The sequence below is a fragment of the Rhinatrema bivittatum genome, chromosome 8 (assembly GCF_901001135.1).
Source record: "Rhinatrema bivittatum chromosome 8, aRhiBiv1.1, whole genome shotgun sequence".
Lineage (NCBI taxonomy): Eukaryota > Metazoa > Chordata > Amphibia > Gymnophiona > Rhinatrematidae > Rhinatrema > Rhinatrema bivittatum.
Window position 1 is genome coordinate 206,054,711 of NC_042622.1, and position 23,290 is coordinate 206,078,000.

At 46.5% G+C, this 23,290-nt stretch overlaps 2 protein-coding genes across 3 annotated transcripts in view; both read left to right on the plus strand.

The window, feature by feature from the left end:
- Positions 1–8,954, plus strand: part of AP2B1 (adaptor related protein complex 2 subunit beta 1) — a 340,179-nt gene extending 331,225 nt beyond the window's left edge. For both annotated transcript variants that reach the window (XM_029612743.1, XM_029612744.1), the window contains 2 exons: positions 4,620–4,774; positions 8,166–8,954. In XM_029612743.1, coding sequence (XP_029468603.1) covers positions 4,620–4,774; positions 8,166–8,240 — 230 coding nt within the window. In that variant the 3' untranslated portion in view covers positions 8,241–8,954. The remainder of the gene's footprint in view (positions 1–4,619; positions 4,775–8,165) is intronic.
- An 11,174-nt stretch (positions 8,955–20,128) lies between these two features.
- The window catches only part of RASL10B (RAS like family 10 member B), a 72,169-nt gene continuing 69,007 nt past the window's right edge, over positions 20,129–23,290 (plus strand). The window contains exon 1 of the mRNA XM_029612750.1: positions 20,129–20,337. The gene's annotated coding sequence lies outside the window, so the exon portion shown is untranslated. The remainder of the gene's footprint in view (positions 20,338–23,290) is intronic.

Consider the following 23,290-nt stretch of genomic DNA (forward strand, 5'->3'; position numbering starts at 1 on the left):
TGAGGGGATGGAATTGGCAAAGTCCCATTGTCTGCTGATCCTGTGCTTCTTTGAGGGGCATGGAAATGTAAAGCTGCAGTGAGCCGTTCAACTTTCTCTTATGGATTAAAGATAAGGTTTTAAAGTGAATGCAGTATATGCCAGGTAGCCAGGGCAGTTCTTTTAAGAGCGGGGTTATATGTTCAGCCTTTCCAGCGTGAGTTAGAATTGTAGCTGCTGAGTTTGGAAGAAGTTGGAGGGGTCTGATGGACGAGGCAGGCAGGCCCAACAATAAATCATTACAATAGTCTGTTTTTGAGAAAACGACGGCTAGCACAACTGTTCTGAAATCTTTATTATGTAAAAGGGGTCTTAATCGTTTTAAAACGTTTAACTTAAAATAACCATCTTTAATTATGTTCATTTCACTCTCAAGAAAGATTCCGAGATCTTTGACTTCGAATGAGATGGGGGGGGGGGGGGGGGTATCTTTTGGAAATTCAGTACTTCTAGCTCTTTTTAGTTCAATTTGTGGCAGATTATAAGAACTTCCGTTTTGTTAGAATTAATTTTTATATCAGGAGCAATGTGAAATCGGTTCACAGTGCAATAACCTTAAGAGCTGCCAATCTGGTTCAGCGCTTTAAAAGACCTCGTAGGGGCCAACTCTGCACTTTGCTTTTTACCCGCAGACGTTGTACCAAGTTTTGGCGAGTACGCGGGCAGGCCCTTTCCCTTTGGAATGCGCTGTGAATGCAAAATACCTCCCCACCCACCACCATGGACTTCATCATGTGTTGTTTTATTTTAGCGTGGCCAGATTTTGCAAAGAGAGCAATGCGCACAGATTTGAAAATACAAGCTACCCACGTTATTTTCCCAAAACACGACCCCCCCCTCCCCCCCTCACCAGGATGCCTCCTCTAAAACGCAGCCAAAAGGACGCGCCTTGTGGAGCCCTGCGACCGAGGGAGGGATGGTCTCCTGCCGGCCAGGTCACACGTGCAGACGGCTCTGAGGATCGCCGTCCTAAAATCAGACGCCGGGAGTCTTGGGGGTGGATGCATGCCTATGAGCCGAACATCTCATTCTAGCACAGAGTAGAATGCTTCAGCCTGGGAACGAGAGGTGTGATCGTGGGGGCTACTGATTTCCACTCACCTCGCAGCCAGTCCCTTTTGTTCGGCCTTCGCATTGCCCATTTTCTAAGCCCAGCAAGCCGCTTCTACTTGTGTGAGAAAACAGATTCAGCTGCACTTCCTGGTTAGGTGACGAGTGCTCTCATGCCAAAGATATATATATAGGGTGGAACCTGTTTTATATGATGGCCAGTCGTGACCACCTGATTACTTATTGGGGAGATTTCATTATTAGTTATTTTTTAATTTGCTTTTCTCTCTCTGTCCCCCAGGTCTAGGTGACATGGTCAGGTTTCCCTTCAGATAGAAACCGTAGGCTGCATCTCTCCAAGTGCAGCTTTTCGGATATAGCCATGCTAGGTAGCGCTGTAAGAGGGTGCTGTGCTACCCGAGGAGCAGGAGTCTGCCCGAGATCTTTTGTTTGCCAGTGCACAGAGTGCCTGGCCCTCAGGTCCATCAATATGTGAATTATTATTTATTTTTTTTTTTAACTTTTATGTTTTTTCCCTCCAGCCGCATTCTGCTCTGTCTGGACCTAATCAGGATTTTTCCCAAACCTGCTCTAAAGAGCTGGAGAGCCATCATTTGCAGCTCTTTGGCAACAGTTTTGATGCTTTCTGACCCAAGGGAGAGGGACCTTCAGGCTCCTTCAGGCTTGCTGGCTGAAAGTCCAGGGCCCCCTAAGAATCCATTGCCACAGTCCTCCAGGCTTCCAGCAGAGCCTCGGACTTAGCTGTGAGCAATACCTGAAACTTTCTCTCTCCCAGAATCTGGGCAAGGATTCCTCCGGGCTCCTGCTCTTAACTGACCCCACAGAATGGTCAGAGAAATCCCACACACAGCTCCACAGCCTGCAGTGCTAGGACCAATTTTCTGATGATAAACAGAAGCACAGCACCTTCATTTAATTGTACATAAGTCACAGGGAAGAGCAGTTCTCAGACCTGTATTCTCCAGGAATGAGAGAGACTTACAGGAAAAAGAAGGCTTTTGTAGATGTTTTGTCCTGTCATCAAACGTATTGCAAAGGTTTAGCTGTGGTGCTGCTTTAACACTGATAGGTTGTGCGTACGATCATTTTTTTCCTGCCTGAGTAACGCATGGCTTAGTAGTGTTGCCTGACCACATCGCTGGGCACTGGGGTTGGGGGGAGAATAAGCGACAGAGAGCAGGTTGGGCACATTCCCCAGTGTCTGCTGCTTATTGGCAGTGCCGCTCCAGCCAGCTGGCTGTATGTTTCTGCAGCATGCTGCGCTAGTATAGAAACAGGAAATGCTGCAATCTGAGTGGAGAGAGAAACATCCATTAATAGCCTGCCGAGCATGGTTCAAAGTACATAATCTTCTGGCCAATCTGGTGGCAGATTTTCCAAAGCTCGATGACATCAGAAAGCTATTTGTGTTTAAAATAGCTCAGTTGGATACCCTGGAACAAATAGTAATAACTGTATTTAAGTGGCTGGCAAGCACTACTTTGTTCTTTACTAGTGCTTGTAACCTCATGCCTTGTATCTTGTTGCTTGACACAGCCTTGACTGCCAGGTAGTGTTTTTATGTACTTTTCCCCAAAGTAAATAAATGAAATACACCTGTCCAAGAATATTGCTTGCCCTGCACTGATTAACATTTTACTGCTAAGTTACTGTTCAGATTCATTAAGCTGCACTCTGCAATCCCCCCTACCCCTGTGAGCAGCCGTGTCCAGAGCTGTATCACAAGGTACCTCGCACACTGGTTCTGATCTGTCTTGCTGGGATATGACATCATAAATGACATCACAAGTAGTGTGAACCAATCTGATGCCATTCCAGAGCGTTAGTGTTCAAGCACTTAAAACACTGGACTGTCATTCCCGCGTCCTGGGATGACCAGATCCATTCAGTGAAGTCACTTTTGTCACTGTACCTCCACAGCCTGGCTGTGGGATGTTATTTTTAAGCCAGGTTTCTTGGCCTACAAATGGAAAACATTTGCTGTTATGATGTAGTTTGTGAAACCGTCCTAAACGTGGCTGCTCACATGGGTTTAGGGGAATTGTGAGGGAGCTGTTTAAAAGAATGGTCATCGACTGATCAGGAGACCTTGATTCCCTTATGTTCCTCTTCATTAACAATCTGGTGATATTTTTTTTTTCTCTCCGCACCTTCTCTGCTGGATTGTTGCAGTGGGGAGGAGAAGGGCTTGCGTTTTTGTGTGGCAACTGTGTTCTTCAGAATGCATTCAATTGTTTATCTCATCAGTGAGTACAAAATCTGTTGAGTTGCACTTAGTCACAAATTTAAAAAACTCTTATTAAAAAAAAAAAAGGCAGGGGAGATCTGCAAGGTGCCTGAATGCAGTGGAACTGACACTGCATGTAGAGCAAGAAAAGGGGAAAGCAATTGTTTTATTTACCAGGGGTAATAGAACCTATGTGCAATGTAAACAAAAACAATAGGTATTTGTTTCAAAGTGGAATGAGGAGATTTCTGGCCAGCTGAGTAGCAATGATTGGTATCTAATTGTTATATAATTGGTTTAGCAAATGGAGTGAAGCCAGCTGCTCCATCAGACTTACAGGTATCCTACTTTTTTCTCAAGGTGTAATCCTTCCTGCAGAGAATGCAGGTGTCGTGGATCACACATCCGCCACACGTGGTGGACGTTAGCCAAAGTATTCATGCTTTTGGGGCGATGTATTCCAGGATACAACTGGAATCGGGACCGCCTTGGTTATTCCGGCTCTAGAGCTGAGCTTTTGGGCAGCTAGAGTCACAGTCGCCAAAGTTTGGCAATGCGTATTGGCACCTGCCAACTTTTCAAGAGAGCCAAAATTGAAAAATGAGCTTACTCTAAAAGGGGACGCTCATACGAGTGGTTTGGAAAGGTGAATAATTGTATTTATTTTAAAAGATCTGTAACCTGCACCCTCCAAACTAGAGTCCAAGTTACACAGTGTAGACTGGGAACAGTTTTATTTCAAGTAATGTGTGCTCTTATTGGGTTTCTGGTCAACCTTTTTGCAGATTTGCGATGTTGTCAATCGTTAATAAAGCAGTCTTGTCATTGGTCAGTGCCATACTGTATGTAAATGCATTATGGGCTGTCTGAGAGAGCTGGCTTACTGGACACGTTTTGGGGCACATGGTTCGAGTCATATTCCTGCCCCAGCATGTGAGCACATGAGGTCCATCTTCAAAAGATATATGTGGGTAAAATCCACCTTTACCCACATAAATTTTATTCTCTCAAAAATATCCCCAACACAAAGGGGAAGGGTGGGAATCATGGCAAGTGCATTCTGATATTTAACAGAGAAAACCATATTGAGTGCTGTTTAGCAGACCTAACTTTATCTGGGTCACTTTTACCTGGATATTAACCAGATAAGTTCTGCTGAATATCCAGATAAAGTAACGTGGATAACTTACCTGCTCGGTGGCTTTCTGAATGTGCACCTGTGAGTGTCTGTCTCATACTGTTTGTCACTTTCTGCTCAAAGTTTTGATTTTATTGTGTCTAGACACTGTTTCCAGCAAGCTCCAGAATAATAGTGTGTACACCATTGCCAAGAGGAACGTAGAAGGCCAGGACATGCTCTATCAGTCCCTGAAGCTCACCAACGGCATCTGGATCTTGGCTGAGCTGCGGATTCAACCAGGAAACCCAAACTATACAGTGAGTCTTGGCAATTTGCATGTTGCTGTTTGTGGGGAGGTCAAAGAATGCTTGGCTTGAGAGAGATGTCTTGAAGGTGACAAATGTGTGGTATGGACGTGCATATCTTTAAGAGCATAAGAAATTGCCATTCTGGGTCAGACCAAGGGTCCATCAAGCCCAGCATCCTGTTTCCAACAGAGGCCAAACCAGGCCACAAGAACCTGGCAATTACCCAAACACTAAGAAGATCCCATGCTACTGATGCAATTAATAGCAGTGGCTATTCCCTAAGTAAAATTGATTAATAGCCGTTAATGGACGTCTCCTCCAAGAACTTATCCAAACCTTTTTTGAACCCAGCTACACTAACTGCACTAACCACATCCTCTGGCAACAAATTCCAGAGCTTTATTGTGCGTTGAGTGAAAAAGAATTTTCTCTGATTAGTCTTAAATGTGCTACTTGCTAACTTCATGGAATGCCCCCTAGTCCTTCTATTATTCAAAAGTGTAAATAACCGAGTCACATCATTTGCCCCTCTTCAGTTACACTGAAGAAAGCAGAACTTTGAACTCTTCATCCCTGGCCCAAAATCTTCCTTTTGCATTTTCCAGTTCTAGCTGGTTGTTTTCCTGAATCTGCTGTCTAACCTGATGCCTGCAAGGTCATTCCAGCCCCACAGCACTATCCATTCATCTCGCCCGAGACATCCACGCTAAAGTTTCAGATCCAGACCTTACAGCATCCTAGTGGTCTGAAGCAAGCGAGATCAGAGATGGGTCTGAAATCCCTAGCGGGCCAGTGTTCAGCAAGTTACACTGGTCCATGAGACTGGAAGTCATTCCCATACTTTGTCAAGCTCTGACTGAAGGGGGCCAACCAGAGGTTCGTCCTCAGTCAAACATTGTCTGTAGGCACATGCTTTCAATCCAGTGGAAACTATTGTCCATACTCGCTTGTCCTCAGGTCATTTTGATCTGAACTCCAAGGTCATGTTTGAGCCTGCAGAGCACTAACCTGTGAGACATTTGCCTACCAGCACCAAAACATCGATACAAAATGGCTATGTTCATTTATGACTTTAATTCCAGTTGCTTTACTAACTCTGACACTAGTATGTTCTTCATTTCCTAATCAACAGGAGGCAGTTTCATACGGAGATGATTTGCATTTAACATCTAGGAAAAGAACAGTTTTCACAAATGAGTTAGCAGCATTAAGTGAATAAGCATTTTTTTTTTAATCTTCCAATCCAAACATGAAACATAAGCCGTAGACACAACCACTGACCATGAAAGAAAGCATTTGGTGAAAAGATCCTGTGACTGCTGGAAGCAACAGCACGTCCTGCAGTGGAACGGCACTAAACGTTTTCCTCTGCGGCAGCTGGGAGGAAGCAGGATGTGTTTGGCTTTGCTTAACGTTGTGGCTTGCCCAATGCACTTTTAGGTGTGCCAGAGCTGAGGTCCAGGAATTCTCCTTAGGGGCTGGCATTTCATAGCATTTTGTCCCAGCAGTCGCCGAGTAGTAATGTCAGCTCATCCCCGACCCATCGTGTGCACGGGGAGCTGGGGGAAGGGGAGAGTTCACATCCTTGCCGCTGTTCAAACACAGAAGCCGTTGGCAAAGCCCCTTCAGTGGTCCCTAGGGACGTTTTTACATTGATACCATTTGCGATTTTGTTGCCAGATAAAGAAGACCAGTGTCAAAAGAACACCGGACCTGAAAGAGATGAGAGCCATAGGAGGCCTTTAGAAATCCCAGGCCAGACTTAGACTGGGCGAAAAACAAGACCGCAAAGGCAGATTGCTGGCACAGTTTAACGTTACTACTTTTGATACGTATTTAGCCCTTCCTTTCAAAACCACCCAGGGCGGATCACAAACATGCACCTTCCAAAAACATGAACCACATCATATAAACCAATTAAACTGCACTCATTTCACAGCAGGAATCAGCAGTAGTAAAAAGAGTAAGTAATACAAAGAGAACAAGCAAAATGTGACTTCCCCATTTTTAATGCTCATCTCAACAGCAGCAGATCATCTAGAATACACATTGTTAGTGGTACCTGCCAAGCTGGAGGAATAGCTGAGAGATTTTGTCCTTGGGAGCGCAGAGAGCAGGCGGGTAAGTAGCACACTAGTTACTCAACAAAATCAGGGCCCAATGCACAAAGGACCTTGAAGGCCAGAGTTAAAACTTTAAATTTGGCCCATTCTTCAATAGGTCACCAATGGAGAGGGCATAGACTGAGCAAGGACATGATTCCTAATACCCAACAGTCTGGCTGCGGCATTCTGACTTCTCTGCAGACACTCCAGGCTGTTTAGTGGCAGGCCTGTGTACAAAAGCATTGCAGCGGTAAGCCCGTACCACAACTGCATATAGAATCCTAGCAAAATCGGATTTCTCAGACTTAATGCATTGCCGTCCACTGTCGTAAAAACAAAATACAAGCAAGTCTTAGCCGCACAAATGAAAGCCATTGTGCCCCATTTCAAAACAGGGCGATCAAACGGACTTGCTGGCTTTTTGCACATATTCTTTGCTCACGTCAAAGCATGATCAGGCAGCTCAGTCCCTGGATGGGGCGGAACATTGCCTACCCTGATACAGCACTCTGCATGCAGGCAAAGCTCTGGACCGTCCCACTGCGCCAGAACGGGGTCTAAAGGTTATTTTATTAATTAAAACATTAGTAAGCACCGATGTGCCTAGAACTCACCGGTGTATTATGTAAGTTAGAACAGCCAACAGCATGATATGAACTGACATTATGGGATGTGAAGCAGAGCTGAGTACACGAACTATACATCCCTCAGAATAATTAGATTTGGGGCCACAAATTTTCTGTGGTTGTGCAACCACAGGATCTGTGAACAGTCAGCACTCTTTCTCTTATTAGCATTGTCATATTAAAAATCACTGTTTGATAACAGAGTGAAGAGAGAGAGAGAATAACATAAAAATTGTTCCTGGTTAATCTTTAAAAGAAATTGTATGGTTCAACATCCTAACAGAAATACTGGTGCATCTGTAATAGTATTTTTCCATTTAAAAAATTCATAAAAGCAATATCTTCTCATGCATAATCATTTTTCACTATTTGAATGAGAATATATGCGCATGTTTTACTCTGCAGACATGTGCTGTAAAATGTATTCATTTTAGTCAGAAGGGAGGAGGCCTGATAGTTTGGGATTGGGCAGAGCATCACAAAACCCTTTCACTCACAGGTCAGCAGCACCTGAAGGCTGAGGAGCGAGTTGGTGGTCTCCATTCTGCTCCACATCAAAGCCCCTTGAGCAGCTGAAAATGCCTTCTGATGCTGTTGTATCACCCGCAGCTGCTTATTAGTACCCGTTCAACTGATTGCAATTGGTTTGTTCTTCTTTTGTTTTCACAGCTGTCCCTGAAGTGTCGAGCCCCTGAAGTGTCTCAGTATATCTACCAGGTCTACGATTCCATTTTGAAAAACTGAGAGTCCAGTTACCTCCCCCCCCCTTCACCCCACCTCTGATCTACACATGTACGCCCCCCCCCCTCCCCCGGTATTAGATTCCAGATAGTTCTAGATATCTGTTGTCAGTGGAAAGAGAAGAACGTGAAAACTGGGCGGCATTCGGAGTCCCCAGGCAGGGGCGTCGGGTGGAACATGCACTGTCAGGAAAACCGAAAAGCTCACGAGTAGTGTCCTTGTGCTAATAGGGAACAAAAGCTTGATATTTGAATTGTCCATGAAACTTTATAACCACTCTTCTAACCACTTAAACGTGTCATGTGATGTACCAAAATACCACGCGGCATCCTCACTTCACACGGTGTGTCTTGCAAGTGCAGTGTGCCACCATGTCACACGATGCTGCTGTTTTCTGTCACATAATGCCATGTTGTGTCATGCCTCTGCATCATGGGCTCTGCCACAGGAGGGGGGGGGGGGTGACCATTGTGCTGCCAGGTTGTGTGGCGCTCTGGTTCTGACACAATGCCACTCTGGTCACCTGGCACACTACCGCCATGTCCCGGGATGCCATTGCTGCTGCTGTCGTCATTGTCTTCGTCGTCGTGGGCTTGTCCATTGCGTGCCAGTGTCTTACATTTTCTATACTGCTTTAGGCTTTGCCAAGATTTTGTTAACCCTGTTGCTCACAAAAGGGAGACCAGGCTGTTTATTAAACCAGGAGAAAAGATCTCACTGTGGTGTGTGCTGTGTTTTTCTACGGTAACTGGGCTTAGCTTACAAACTGTACTTACGTTGCAGAAAAATTCAGTGACATGCTAGTGGATAAAATTGAGAAGGGTACATTCTGTAGCAATCGGCACGGCCTCTGGCAGGCACCCATGTTGATGGGAGAGCAGGGGCCAAGCCCCAAGCTATCTCTGGCCAAGACTTGCATGAAGGGCTCAGGCCACATGCTGACAAGTAACCCAGAGCACTTCAGGCCATCCTTAACCCACCAGCAGTGAAATATTTCATTTTTTTAACCTCAGAAGATAATGTCAATGTCCTTGATTCAGCTGAGATAACAAGAAAGCATCTATTTGCACAAATATATTATTTCAACTTTGCAACAATCATTATGAAGCCGTAACAATGTTTTGATTTATTCAAATACAGAATAAGCATCCAGGCAAATACAGTAGAAAAGAGAAAAAAAAATACAACTTTTGAAGCAATGTGTGTGTGTGTATAGTATGGTATAGGTAAGGCACTTAGATTTCTAAGGTTCTGCAAATGAAATAATTGCTATAGGGTTTGCGGGGGGGGGGGGGGGGGTTTGTTTGTTTTTTTTCCTATTTTAGAACATAAGAAATTGCCATACTGGGTCAGACCAAGGGTCCATCAAGCCCAGCATCCTGTTTCCAACAGTGGCCAATCCAGGCTACAAGAACCTTTCAAGTACCCAAAAACTAAGTATATCTCATGCTACATATGCTAGTAATCGCAGTGGCTATTTTCTATGTCAACGTGATTAATAGGTAATGGACTTCTCCAAGAACTCATCCAAACCTTTTTTAAACACAGCTACACTAACTGCACTAACCACATCCCCTGGCAACAAGTTCAGAGTTTAATTGTGCGTTGAGTGAAAAAGAATTTTCTCCAATTAGTTTTAAATGTGCTACAGGCTAACTTCATGGAGTGCCCCCTAGTCCTTCTATTATCCAAAAGTGTAAATAACCGATTCACATCTACCCGTTCTAGACCTCTCATGATTTTAAACACCTCTATCATATCCTCCCTCAGCAGTCTCTTCTCCAAGCTGAACAGCCCTAACTAAAACTAAATTAATATATAGGTCAATGATGAATAACGATAACTAAAAATAGTGTGGAATCACATATTTGCTGCATTAGAAGCAAGGGCAGCATTTTTATGAGCTGCTTCAAAAAAGGCATAGGAGGGACATTACAGCTGGTCTGCCAGCCTACTATGTTAATCATCTTACTGATGTGTAAAAATCCTGTTGTGACCAATAACATTAGTGTACTTAAATGATAACAGGATATAAATGTAGGCCAGCTGTAATTTAAAATCAAACACTTTTCTACTGTGGGAATTGAATACGAATACCAAACATTTAACAGTGAATGCATGTGGACAGGCCAGTCTACTCTTTTGGAGGATTTGGATTTAAACCATCTGTTAAGCAAGCTTCCTCTCCTCTCAGCCATTACCACCAGAAACAGGGACCGCAAAAGAAGATCCGTTGTGAAACCTGATATCACTGGGAAATGCTTAAACAGCTGCAATAACACACATTTTTCAATACCTAGTGGGCAAACGAGAGCTTTTCCTTCCACATGCCGTGACGTTTCTCTCGTTAGATGGCGATACCCAGACGTGCAGTTTCTTTTTCCTGCCACAGAATCAAGCTGCCAGGAAACAGGGCCACGAAAAACCACTGGGGTCAATTTTTAATGACTAACTGATCACCAAATTCACCGGATAACCTTATCTGGGATAGTCCATGGCCCAGGTGCGCTGCTGAATATACCCAGCTGTATGGAAGTTAGGCAGATAAGTTTAGCCAACTAACTTTTATGCTATTGGACAGTCCTAAAGTGGCTGAGTTAGGCGAATAATGCTGAAAGGAAGTGGTTATCTGGCTAGCTTAGCCTTTGATTTATCTGGCTAACTTATTAGCTGGATGAAAGTAGTTGGCTATGTCCAGGGGAGTCAGACTAGAGCCAGACAAACTGCTTTCACTATTGATCCCTCTTGTTTCTTGGTTTGGGCTCCCGTCCAGAGGATCCACTTTGGGTAATGTCATGGAGAGGATTGCAATCAGGGGGAGAGAAGAGGCTGTGAAAGGCACATATTTGAAAAAGAAGTTAAGGCAGAATGCAAATACATAGAAAAAAAAAAAAAGAAACGGGATAAGAAATAACATAATTTGTATCTGTCATATTGGTCCACAATACGGAGAATGGGGGGAGAAAACGCCCTAGGGGCATAGGGGCCACCAAGAAGCAATGTAAACGTTAAGAATGGGGGACATCTGAAGAGAGAGAATGCCTCAATATATACAAACACGCCTCAGGCAAAACATTCTGAGAGAACACATTAGGTCTGGCTGCCAGGAAATCTCTCAACTGAGAAGGATCAAAGAAAAGAGATTTAGTATCATCCAAAATTCACTGAACCTTTCTAAAGATGCCCAAAGACAAAAGCCCAGGTCTCAAGGCCAAGAACAGTTTCCTGGGGTCCTGCGTGGCTTTGGCTAGATCCGGGACAAGCCAACACTTTCTGGCTCTTAAAAGGGGTTTCTCAGTTTCAGAAGAAGAGATGAAGAATAATGTCTCGGTCTTGTGGAAAACCAAATATCACTAATAAAGTAGCCCTTGAAGAAATAGTTTCGGCAGCCGTAAGCAAAAAAAAAAAATCAGATTAGGAGAGGCTTGCTCTGCCTCATTTGATCTCCTCTTAGAGATACGGAGATAATAAATCTTAGATAAAGGGGGCAAAACATCTTCTGGAGTTCCCAATCTCTTTCATATATGATCTAAATAATTCAGTGGGAGAAATTAAATGAATATGAGGAAACTTTAGTTACCCGCAGATAAAAACATCCAAGTGAGTTCTCCAAATTTTCCAGAGGTCGAGAAGACGCTGCTAATCTTTGATAATCAGTTTGCACTTCCTTCACATGTTCCACTGATTTCTCAAGATCGTTTGATCTCTTATCATATTGTACCCTACGTTGCTCTTGATTTTGAAATTGTGTGGATATCCACAGTCAGTACCGCTAGCGATGAAACTGATTTTTATAACAGCACAGACCACAGGTTTTCTAAGGATACTGAGGAAGGTTTAACCAGGTTAGTTTTGACCTTTACCACAGAAATTGCATCTTGGACCTCTTGTGAACAAGCAGGATTACCATCCTCAGTCAAGAGAAACCCCTTGGAGGTTGACGTCTCAGCATTTCCATCCGGTCCGAAGTGGAGGAGCTCCACGCCTTCACGCTGTAGACCAGCTGCAGCGTGCAGCAAAGAAACGCTGCCTGAAGGATGGCGGTTGAGGCACCCGGAACTATCATAATTATAATAAATAAATATCAGCATGCTCCAGTGTATCTTCAGCAGCGACCCCCGGGGCCGGAGGCATAAAGCGAACATCCGGGCTGAGGGCTAGCTCAGCCGCCGACAGGCTGAGCACCCCAGGGCCGGCCAAGGCAGATCTCGATGCCCTGCTTGGCCTGGCATGGTTGTCTGCCAAACTTGAGGAGTAGAGGAAAATCTCACAGTCCCTTCCTGTTCCCTATGAATAAGATACACGAGGTAAGAAGAAAACAAAGAAATAGAGATCACTCCAGGAGAGTTACAACACACACAGCTAGCCAGAGGGTGCCATCTTGAATCCCCTCAAATGCACACTGGGCCACTGAAAGGACGACGTGTGCGATGCAAACAACAATCATGAGGGACTAACATACCAGCTCAAATCATGGGACCATGTAGCCCAGCATCCTGTCTTCAGCAGTGACAAGTAACGGTCAGTGGCAATGACACTGGAACAGGTATCTACAGCAGAGTTTAATGTTGCTCTTCCCCACATTAAGGGCTCCTGGCCCAGTAAAAAATTCAAGAAAAGGGGTGAGCTCTTATAGAACTCTGATCAAATATGTTGTTTTCTTTTCCTTTTAATTAAAGTTTAAATTTTATTTTTAGTACTGCCTGGGTACTTGCCCATCTTCTGAGTCAGAGAGAGAGAGAAAAGAACAAACTGCAGTGGTTGTTTTTGCATCTTATGGAGAAAGATTAGCAAGAGTTGCACCCAAAAGTTTTGGGAAAGCTGCAGTGAAGTTGTAAGTATAGATGGAGCTGATTTTTAGAGGGTGAGGATCTTTGATGCAGGGAACCAGGATCTGGGTATTTACCAGCAACCCATCCCCACCCAGATCACAACCTGAAAAAATGTTTTTTTTAACCAAAATGTTAATTAAAAAAATGAATCTCTAAGCCAACGGGGATGGTCTGTTGGTGCTGTGTATTGTCATGGGATGGCTGGCTTCAATTTCCAAGTCTGGTTTTTGCTCCCCAGGCTGCCAGAAGCTGAGGTTATGCTGGAGGTAACGTTCACAGCCCTGGGGAAAGGAAACACCCACATAGTGTACACTAATGATGCCTACGGCGCGATTCACGGTACACCCAAAAGCTACTGCAGGCTATGACCCCCTGTTATCATCTGTGATGGTAGGGTTATAGATAGAAGAGGGTGAGGGAATAAAAATGTAAGACTATTATTGGATAGCGGCAAATGAAGACCCATGACACCATCTCCTATTTGAGGCAGCTTCCACTTGCATTAGAAATCCAAAAGGGCACTAGGAAGCTGCTGAGTTGAAAACAATGGTCATGCTGGCTCATTGGCACACACTAAGAATCGCAATGAGAAAGTCCTGGCTTTAGTCTGTAAACCAGGTCTCAGTTCTAGGGGCCAGCTGGCAAGGTGCTGAGGATCATGCAGAGACAGCTATCACAGGCCCTGGGGGTGGAGTCCCAGTCATTGCTCAATGGTGACATCTAGTGGTGGGACTTAGGAACCACAATTGCAAGGTTCTGGAGGGAGCCCTGGCCAAGGATTGTTGCTGCAGTGGCTAGGCTAGGTAAGTGTTTGGGGGACGTAAAGAGAGGGGAGAAAGCCTGGAAATTTGCAAATGAAGGCTCGTGGGTCTCTCTCCCCTCAGTAGAGAATGGGTCCAGTTGAGCTGGAATTTAGAGCAGCAAGCGGAAACTGCTGCGAAAAAAAAAATAGTTTACAAAGGCCTCTAGAATAATCAAAATACTTAATTTACTCTAGCATTCATTTCTCATATTTAAAAAAAAAGAAAAATGACTGTGTCACTCCTGTCACTTAGCTATGGCACTGTAGGGGTTGGACATGCTGCACAATTTTTTTTTTTAATTTTTTTGTTTTACTCTTTGAGGGTAATTTTCAAAGCCATTTATGTTGTGCGTTGCCTGCAGACATAGCCTCTTATCAACTAGCCCCTCCTCAATGTAAAGATAAACTTACACAGGTACAGTCTACCTGCAGGGAGCAGAGGCAGGCCCAGGGGAAGGGTTTAGTACTTTTGTGCATAATGTTTGCATTTTTCAAAAGTCTGTGTGGAAATAGTCTCGGAAAACAAATCTGCGCACAAATTAACAAGCATTAAATGTGTGCAGGTAACTTTCCAAAGGGAAGGTATGTGCATACGTTCCCTTTAAAGGCTGGTGTAAGTTTATATGCATTTGATGTAAAATGGGTGTAGCCTGTTAAAAAAATTATTGACATGGACTACACTTAAAACTGACGTGGTACTTATACGAAAGGGGCCTTTTATGAATGCCATTTTGCTTTCATTCAATTTTAAGTGATACTTCATCACTTTTCATTTTGAGCAACACAGTGGGTTGGTTTTCGATTGTTTTGGGGTGGCTGTGTGTGCTTGTTTTTTTAGTTACTGGAAAAAAATCATGTCCTCCTTATAAATGTTGCAAAGCCATTGCCCCATAGAAACACGTCCACATGTAGCCAAGAGCCGGGCGCCTGCTTAAAGTCTCCAGCGACCAAAGCTTCCAACCGATGTCTGCTGCCATAGTCTGACGTAGGAACCTGTCCATGGGTCGGGGAAGAAAGGAAGAACCAGGGCTAAATCGGACAGTAAAGAGCCATCAGCACCTAGGGAAACCCCACCATGCCTGCATGTCTCCCTCTGAGAGGCAACACCCCAGCGCATGGGCGATTAAGAATTGAAAATGAAACGGTTGAGATTTTATGAAGTTAGTGTCTGCTGCAGCTCTACCTCCTCTCATACCAGCATGCCACCCCTGTCCCGTTATCCATAGAGCATGCAACTGGTAAGATGTACGGGGAACAGTTAGAAAATTCAGTAAAGAGCCACCAGTGCATGTTCTCATGGTGCATAGATGTTGAGTTTCTCGTGAGCCACCGCCAAGATCTGGTGCAGATGGGGTGGGTCATTCTCAGCCCACGTGGGTTCGAATCTGCGGCTACCACGAGCTGATGTAATAAGACCCACAATGACATTGGCACTACTTGTCTGCACGTATTGGGGTTTGGTTTTTTTTTAGCACATGTGGCAAAAGCATTCACTTCCACAGGATGTAATAAGGGCATGCAAAGGAAGTATGCACAGAAAATCTACACAAAACAAATCTCCATGCCGATATGCAGGCTAAAACGCTTGCGGAATGCCCAATACAATAAACTGCATATAAACCCACATTAATGTGGTGACTGTGATTGATTCTGAGTTGAAAGCCTAGATCCGAGTTATTGGTCTGGGAATGGAGCTGAAGGTGGATACAGCAATGTTTAATCCCTTCATGAGCCGTCACTGAGGTGTAGGAGCTATAATGGCGGATGCTGCTGAGTGGGGGACATGCAGCAGAGATTTGGAAGGTCGCGGGAGAGCGCCCAGGCCACTCTCCTGTGCATGCGATTCACTAAAACAAATTATTCAAATTGGGGCCTGCGGTAAAAAGAGGTGCTAGGGACACTAGTGCGTCCCTAGCGATTCTTTTTTGACAGGAGCGGTGGTTGTCAGCGAGTTTGACAGCCGACACTCAATTTTGCCGGCATCGGTTCTCAAACCCGCTGACAGTCGCGGGTTCGGAAACCAGACGCCGGCAAAATTGAACGTCCGGTTTTTGAGCTGCGGGCCGATTTAAAATTTTTTTTTAATTAATTTTTAACTTTTGAAACCTCCGACTTAATATTGCCATGATATTAAGTCGGAGGGTGCACAGAAAAGCAGTTTTTACTGCTTATCTGTGCATGTTCCCGGTGCCGGCAGAAATTAACGCCTACCTTTGGGTAGGCGCTAATTTCTGAAAGTAAAATATGCGGCTTGGCTGTACATTTACTTATAGGCCCATACAGTACAGTCTGTGTGGAGCGCACAGTACAGTCCAGTGGAGCGCACTGTTAACCCGCACATTTTACTTTCAGGAATTAACGCCTGCCGGCGCCGGGGAAGTGCACAGAAAAGCAGTAAAAACTGTTTTTCTGTGCACCCTCCGACTTAATATCATGGCGATATTAAGTCGGAGGCCCCAAAAGTAAAAAAAAAAAAATTAAAAATCTGCCCGCAGGTCCGAAGACTGACGCTCAATTTTGCCGGCGTCCGTTTTCCGAACCCGTGGCTGTCAGCGGGTTTGAGAATCGATGCCGGCAAAATTGAGCGTCGGCTGTCAAACCCCCTGAGAGCCGCCGCTCCTGTCAAAAAGGAGGCGCTAATGTCCCTAGCGCCTCCTTTTACTGCGGGCCCTAATTTGCATAGGCCACCCTCCTGAATCGCGCGCCCAGGAGAGTGGGCGCTTGCCAGCTCTCCCTCGTGTTTTTCTGTATCGAACTGTTACTGAATCGAGCAGGAATAGCTAATCGGCCCATCAACATGCATTTGCATGTTGATGGCGCTATTAGTTTTGGGGGGGGGGGGGGGGGGGGGGGGGGGGGAAATAATAGCACGTTTTCGACGCGCTAGCTTTACCCCTTATTCAGTAAGGGGTAATAGCGCGTTGAAAACGTGGGTCCAAATGCGGGTTAACAGTGCGCTCTGCCGGAGCGCACTGTACTGTATCGGCCTGTAACTGCGTTATTACAAGCATGGGTAAGATTAGTACGGGAACCGTGCACAAACCCACAGCAGGTCTACCTCAGTCTATGCCAGCGGGCCGCAGGTCTGTGTTTAGCTTCGCAGCCAGCAGGGAAGCTTCTGTGAAGAAGCCTGCACCATCGCCACGTGCTGTGAGTAATTCCTCAGTTGTCTTTGGCATAACCAAGCGCGTCCTTTTACCAGCCGCCTCCGCCTGTACAGCAGGTTCTTCAAGCGCGCCGGTGCACCTCCAAGCAGAGCTAAAAATAGGCCTTTCCTTTCCCATCTTCCACCTCCCACTCCTTTCCTGTGTGATTTTTTTTTTCTCCCCTGACAAGTCTATTTCAGACTCAAAATACTGTACCTTCATCCCTCAGCCGCCTGTCGTCTCGTGTCCCTGCGCACGTGCACCTCGTTGCTTTACATTACACAATATGGAAGCGGTAAGGCTGTTAAAGTGCCAATATAGAATTAGAGCAACCGCGAAGGCTGTTCCTCTGGGCAGGGCGCAATGGCACAGTATGGAAAGGAAAGACTTGAATGGGAGCCATGGCCCTAGCGCCAGAAGCGCACTTCATTTCTCATCCTTCTTTCTGCAACTTTTCTGATAGACTGTTTTTGAGCCCTGCGGCCAAAAGATCCTGCTTTGAGCACTGGGCCTGTTTGAGGCAGCTTGCAAGCATTAAAGGCAGGCAACTCTTTATTTTCTATTCCACAGTGATAACAGCTTAGGTTGGTGGTAAAACAAACCAGGAAACCAGATGGGCAATCCCCCTCTCCCTACCCCTAAGAGGAAACAACATGACCAAAACAGCAAAATGCTCTGCAGATGCAAAGAATCTGGAAGGTACAGCGCAGATTGCTTCAAAAGATGCGCACCTGTGGGTGGGGCTGGTGCCCGGGCTGGGGTCACTGCTGCATTAGTGATCACTGACCTGGAAAAGAGAAAAAGGCTCAAATATCATGCAGTGGTGTCACCCACTAGCTGACTAAAGGCTGTGCCGGTTCTGGACGCTGGAGGGATTGTGGTCTTTGCAATTCCGCTGGAGGACTGATGAGGCATTGACTGCTAAATAGGAGAGGGTTATATAGGCAAAGTTCCCTCTGATTTTTTGTGGGCTGTGCATACACAAAAAGTCCTTGAGTACAACGTCATGTGCCAATTTGTGTGTGGTGTTCTTTGAAGTGTCATTCTGTTTTCCTTTTCTTGCATGTGCTTTTGCTGTGTGTGCTTGTTTCATGACCTCTTGAGTACAGCTTACAGGGGACATTTGGTTCTAAGCCCCCTGTTAGCTGAAACTAAAGTCTCCTAACACCATAGAGCCAGCAGGTGCCACTGGGCTGGGAGTCCAATAAAGCAGAGCAAAACTGCCACACTAAAAAATAAAAAGAAAGCTGCACCTTTCTGTGGGAATCTGAGCTTACGTCCACATAACGTGGCCTCTGCTTGTTGGAATATTGCTGCATGGAATCGTAACATTTGTGTGCTTTACTGATGTGGTTGGTGGTTGCCCGGCCTGGACTTCCAGAGGAGGTTATAGGAGCCAAACCAATGCCAGAATTCAAGCATGCATGGGATGGATACAAAGAGACAGTACAGGTGAGTGCATATTTTAAAACTGCCTTTGATGGGCTTCAGCGTAAGGACGGTCAGTAGCGAGGTTAATGGGAGCTTTCAACTGGGATTGCATCCAGAGCACTGGACGAGGCCTTGAAGGTCATCCAACAGAACTTGCCTAATGTCTGACTTTTCATCACCTTCCTCCTCTCCACACCCAAAAAGAATGTTTAAAAAAGTTGTAGTTACATCTGCCTCCAGCGCTTCCATTTTCCACAACATTATTTGAGTCTTCCAGGACAGTTGTTCTGACATCGAGCATTGGCTGAATGGTTGATAGAAGCACTAGGAAGTGCCCCTTCCTTGAGCACGGATCAGGGCCACTTAAACCATTAAAGGGCATTCCTGGGGACTCTCTGGGTTTGATCCGGCAATTCCAGAATTCTAAACAAATCGCTGGGTCTCCGGGCAAACACAGGAAAACTCGGGGCGGGGGCACCAGCAGAGGCCTGTATGAGCCCCAAAAGAGGAAATTCTGTCATGGGCCGGCGCAGGCACGAAGGAGGAGGAGCACTCTGGTCTTATCTAGGCAAGGAAAAGAGTAGCAGTCATCCTAAAATCTGTCCCGAAGAACTGTAGCAGCATCAGCCACTGTGCCAAAAAAAACGAGAAGTCCTGGCGTCTGTGCCAGCCCACAGACAGAGGCTGCTGCCAGTAGGAGTGAAAGAGTGAGTGAGCGAGCATGTGTGTGTGTGTGAGTGAAAGTAAGCATAGGAGTGTATTAATGTGTGTGTGTGAGAGAGAGAAAGAGAGACTGTGTGTGTGTGTGTGCGCGCACGCGAGCAACTTCTTCCTCCCTAATCCATGACAATCTCAAGAGTTATTGGAGATCAAAGGTCCACAGGTATACTAAAAGGGCCCTGGCCAAGCTTTTGTGGATAGGTTACCTCTTATTTTTTGTCATATTGACTGCCAGCCTCTAACTAACCCTACCTCCATGCTCTCTCAGGTATTCCTGTTAATCAAATGTTGCTGACCCACTGCTGCAGCCTTCCACCTATGTGCCGGCAGATGAGAGGGAAGTAGCATGCCTGTTTCCTCGTCCTCCTCTTCCTTCCTGCCCATGCGGGCTGACACAAGCAGGGGCCTGCTGCTGCCGCCTGGGCCTAACCTGCAGACAAGCCCCTGCTAGCACAGAACGATGCATCCTCCTCTTCCTCCAAATCGGCGCAGGCTGGTGCGAGCAAGGCGTCAAGGGCCTCGTGCAATGTGGCACCTGCTATGCAAGGCCCAGGGCAGCTGCTCCCTTGACCCATAGGTAAACGTGATCCTGATAGCGGTTTAAGAGAACTTGAGGAGGCACGTCTGAGAGAGAGAGAGAGCAATGATATTCTTTGGCCAAGCATCCCATTAAGTTCCATTGCTCACGTTTTAGGGACAATCGGGCTCCTGTTTGGTTTAGGTCAGGCGTGGAGAGTCTCGTGCAGCAAAGCGTTGTGCACTCATGAAAAGCTCTGGGCTGCAATGTTTTAGAACTGAGTTAGGAGGCCCTGCTTCAGGCCATTAGATGAAGGGCTCGATGGCAGGAGGGTGTATGAGCAGCTTCCCTGCTGGAACAGCAGAGGGCGCTGCCGGACACGGAGGAGGCGGATTAGCCGAGCTGTACGTCTGCCTGCAGCTCAGAGAACTGGAATAGCAGTGGGGCTGCAGGGCAGGATTCGGATGCATCCACGAAGCCGGATAGCGGCGTTTCTTTCTTTGGTGGCCACTAGTGTGTGAATGAAGCAAAGAGCCGGCGCTCACGGGGCCAGCAGGAGGAGAAGGCAGCTCATGCGGGACCAAGACCCGGAAGAGCGCCTGCGGGAGAAGTCCTCTTGTGTTGCCAGCTGTCATTTAGAGCGGAGATTAAGGTAGGGGATGAGGAGGACTGAGGTGCGTTGGCAGAACTTTGTGTGTGGGGGAGAGGTGGCGAGCACTGGGCTAGCAGAAGATGCTGCAGGGCGGGATTGAGGTGCATTGGCAGAGCTGGGGGTGGCTGAGTGCTGGAACAGCAGAGGATGCTTCAGGGCAGGATTGAGAGGGCAGAGCTGTTGGGGGGGGGTGTCTCGATGATGGAATGGCAAGGGGTGTTGCAGGGCAGGAGTGAGGTGCATTAGCCGAGATGTGTGTGTTGGATTTCACTGCTGGGATAGCATGGGGTGTTGCAGAACAGGAATTGGTAGGGCTGCTATATGCCACAATTGTACTGGGACAGTTTCAGTTTTGAGACACTAAAGCAATGTCCTGATCAGAAAGATCTCAGACTTTAGGGTGGAGGGTGCACAGTGGATCAAGGAGTAGTTTAAAGGTGAATGTAGATGGCAAGGGATTTGGAAACGAGTAGCTGGTGAGCTGCTCTAGTTTATTGGTTTGGCCAGTAATTGACATTTTGTAATGTTTTAACTCCCCTTGCTGAAGTGATCCGGGTTCTGATTCGGGGTCCATGAGAGCCCTCCTATGGGCTGCCTTGGCACTGTTGCGGTTGCAGAGGCATTGCTGCTGGGCTCTTAAAAGTCTGAGGTTTGAACCCAGAACTAGGACTGGCACTGGCCCTAGGCCCTGGGGCACCCTTTGCTAGTCTGGGAGCTGCAGTTCCTTAGGCCTGTAGGAAGCTTTGCGGCTTGCGATCTTCCCCGCTGCTCAGGCAGCAGGGTGGGCACACGCATGCCGACGGCAGCACCACCTACCGCTGACCCCAGCAGGCAGCAAGGAGAAAGCGAGAGCAGCCCACTTCCAGCTCAGGAAGTCCCTGCCTTGGTTCGGTACCGCCTACAGTTAATGCATTTTAGCGCTGTCCTCCTCTGTAACATTTCTGTAAACCACTGCTGCTTCCCGGTGCCTGAGCAGAGCTCCCAAAAATGTAAACCATTGGGTACTCCGCAAGATTTCCTAGTGACGGCTAAGAGGGTATCAAACAGGCTTCCTTGTAGAGCCGGGCTCATCGGTTACTGCACGTGAAGTTTGAAACAGAAACCCTACCGAAAATGTAATACTACACAGCTTTACCTATTCCAATCAAAATAGGATTTTACCTTTTGGCCTGGTATTAAGGGTTAGCAATCTTATTCTCCTTTTCCTGGTTTTCTTTCCTTCTGTCTGTTTCTTTTCTCCAATTCTCCCTCCTGTCTTGGCAACGCTCTCCGTTCTTAGGTCTCATTTTCCTCTTTTCCACTTCTCTCTTTATGTCCTGCATCTCTTCACTTTTCTTCATTTTTCTTTTTTTGTCTTTGTCTCACATCTTTCCACCTCCTTTCTCAATCTATAGCTTCCATCTCTCTGTCTCCTACCCCTTCCCTCTTTATACACACCCTCACATTCTCTCATTTTCATACCCAGCTCTCCAACACTCAACTACATCTAAGCCCTCTACTTTTCTAGGTATCAATTAACCCTTGCATTTTCCCTCTGTTTCTGCTTATGAGCTTCTCCCTCCTCTCTCTCCCCCCCCCCCTACACTCATCCTCTGTCACTGCTCTATTCCCCTGAGTCTCTCTCATCCTCTGCCAGTTCTCCATTCCCCTCTCATCCTCTGCCAGTTCCCCCCCCCCCGTCTCACTTATCTTCTGCCACTGCTCTATTCACCTGATCCTCTCTCATCCTTCACCAGTTTGCTCCATTTCCCCAGCCTCTCTCATCCTTCCCTAGTGCTTCACTCCCTTGAGCCTCTCTCATCCTCTGCCAGTGCTACATTCGCCTGAGCCTCTCTCATCCTCTGCCTGTGCTCCATTCCCCCAGCCTCTCTCATCCTTCACCAGTGCTCCATTCGCCTGAGCCTCTCTCATCCTCTGTCAGTGCTACATTCGCCTGAGCCTCTATCATCCTCTACCAGTGCTACATTCGCCTGAGCCTCTCTCATCTTTCACCAGTGCTCCATTTGCCTGAGCCTCTCTCATCCTCTGCCTGTGCTCCATTCCCCCAGCCTCTCTCATCCTTCACCAGTGCTACATTCGCCTGAGCCTCTCTCATCCTCTGCCTGTGCTCCATTCCCCCAGCCTCTCTCATCCTTCGCCTGTGCTCCATTCCCCCAGCCTCTCTCATCCTTCACCAGTGCTCCATTCACCTGGGCCTCTCTCATCCTTCACCAATTCCTCATTCCTCCAGCCTCTTTTCTGCTGCCACTGCTCCATTCTGTCAGCCTCTTATCCTCTGCCAGTGCTCCATTCCCCCTGCCTCTCTTATTCTCTGCCAGTGCTCAGTTCTGTCAGCCTCTCAGTCTCTTCTCCTTTACTAGTGCTCCAGTCTCTCCTCATCCTCTGCCAGTGCTCCATTTCCCTTCCTCTCTCATCCTCTTCCAGTGCTCCCTTTCCCCCAGCTTCACTCATCATACTACTGTGCTTCCCCTACCCTCACTTATCTTCTGCCAATGCCTCTCCGAACCTTAGCCTCACTAGTTTTCCTCTAGTACTCTCCATCGCCTCAATAATCCTCCTCCAATGTTTCTCTCCCCCTCCAGCAGGATATGGATAGTGGTATGGCTCCATTGGGCTATTGCTGATTATGACATGCGCTTACTGTCCCTGTAGCAGTCCTGCCGTTGCCACATCCAATTTGCAGCGCCTATGCTGAACTTCAGCAGCCAGTGCAGTGAATAGAGTTAGTGACAGGACTGCCATGTTGACAATGAGACTATACTCATGCTGCTTCAACAGCTCTAATGTGCACACTGGCAACCCCCATCCCACTGTTGACGGCTTCAGGTTTTTTTTATTGCATTTTCAGAGCTCCGTGTTGGCATCTGAGGCTTGCTAGTCAAATAGAAGTGGAGTATAGTATGGTCCTTGTGTCAGCGTCTCGTGACACCAGTAGTGGTGTGTGCGTGTCACG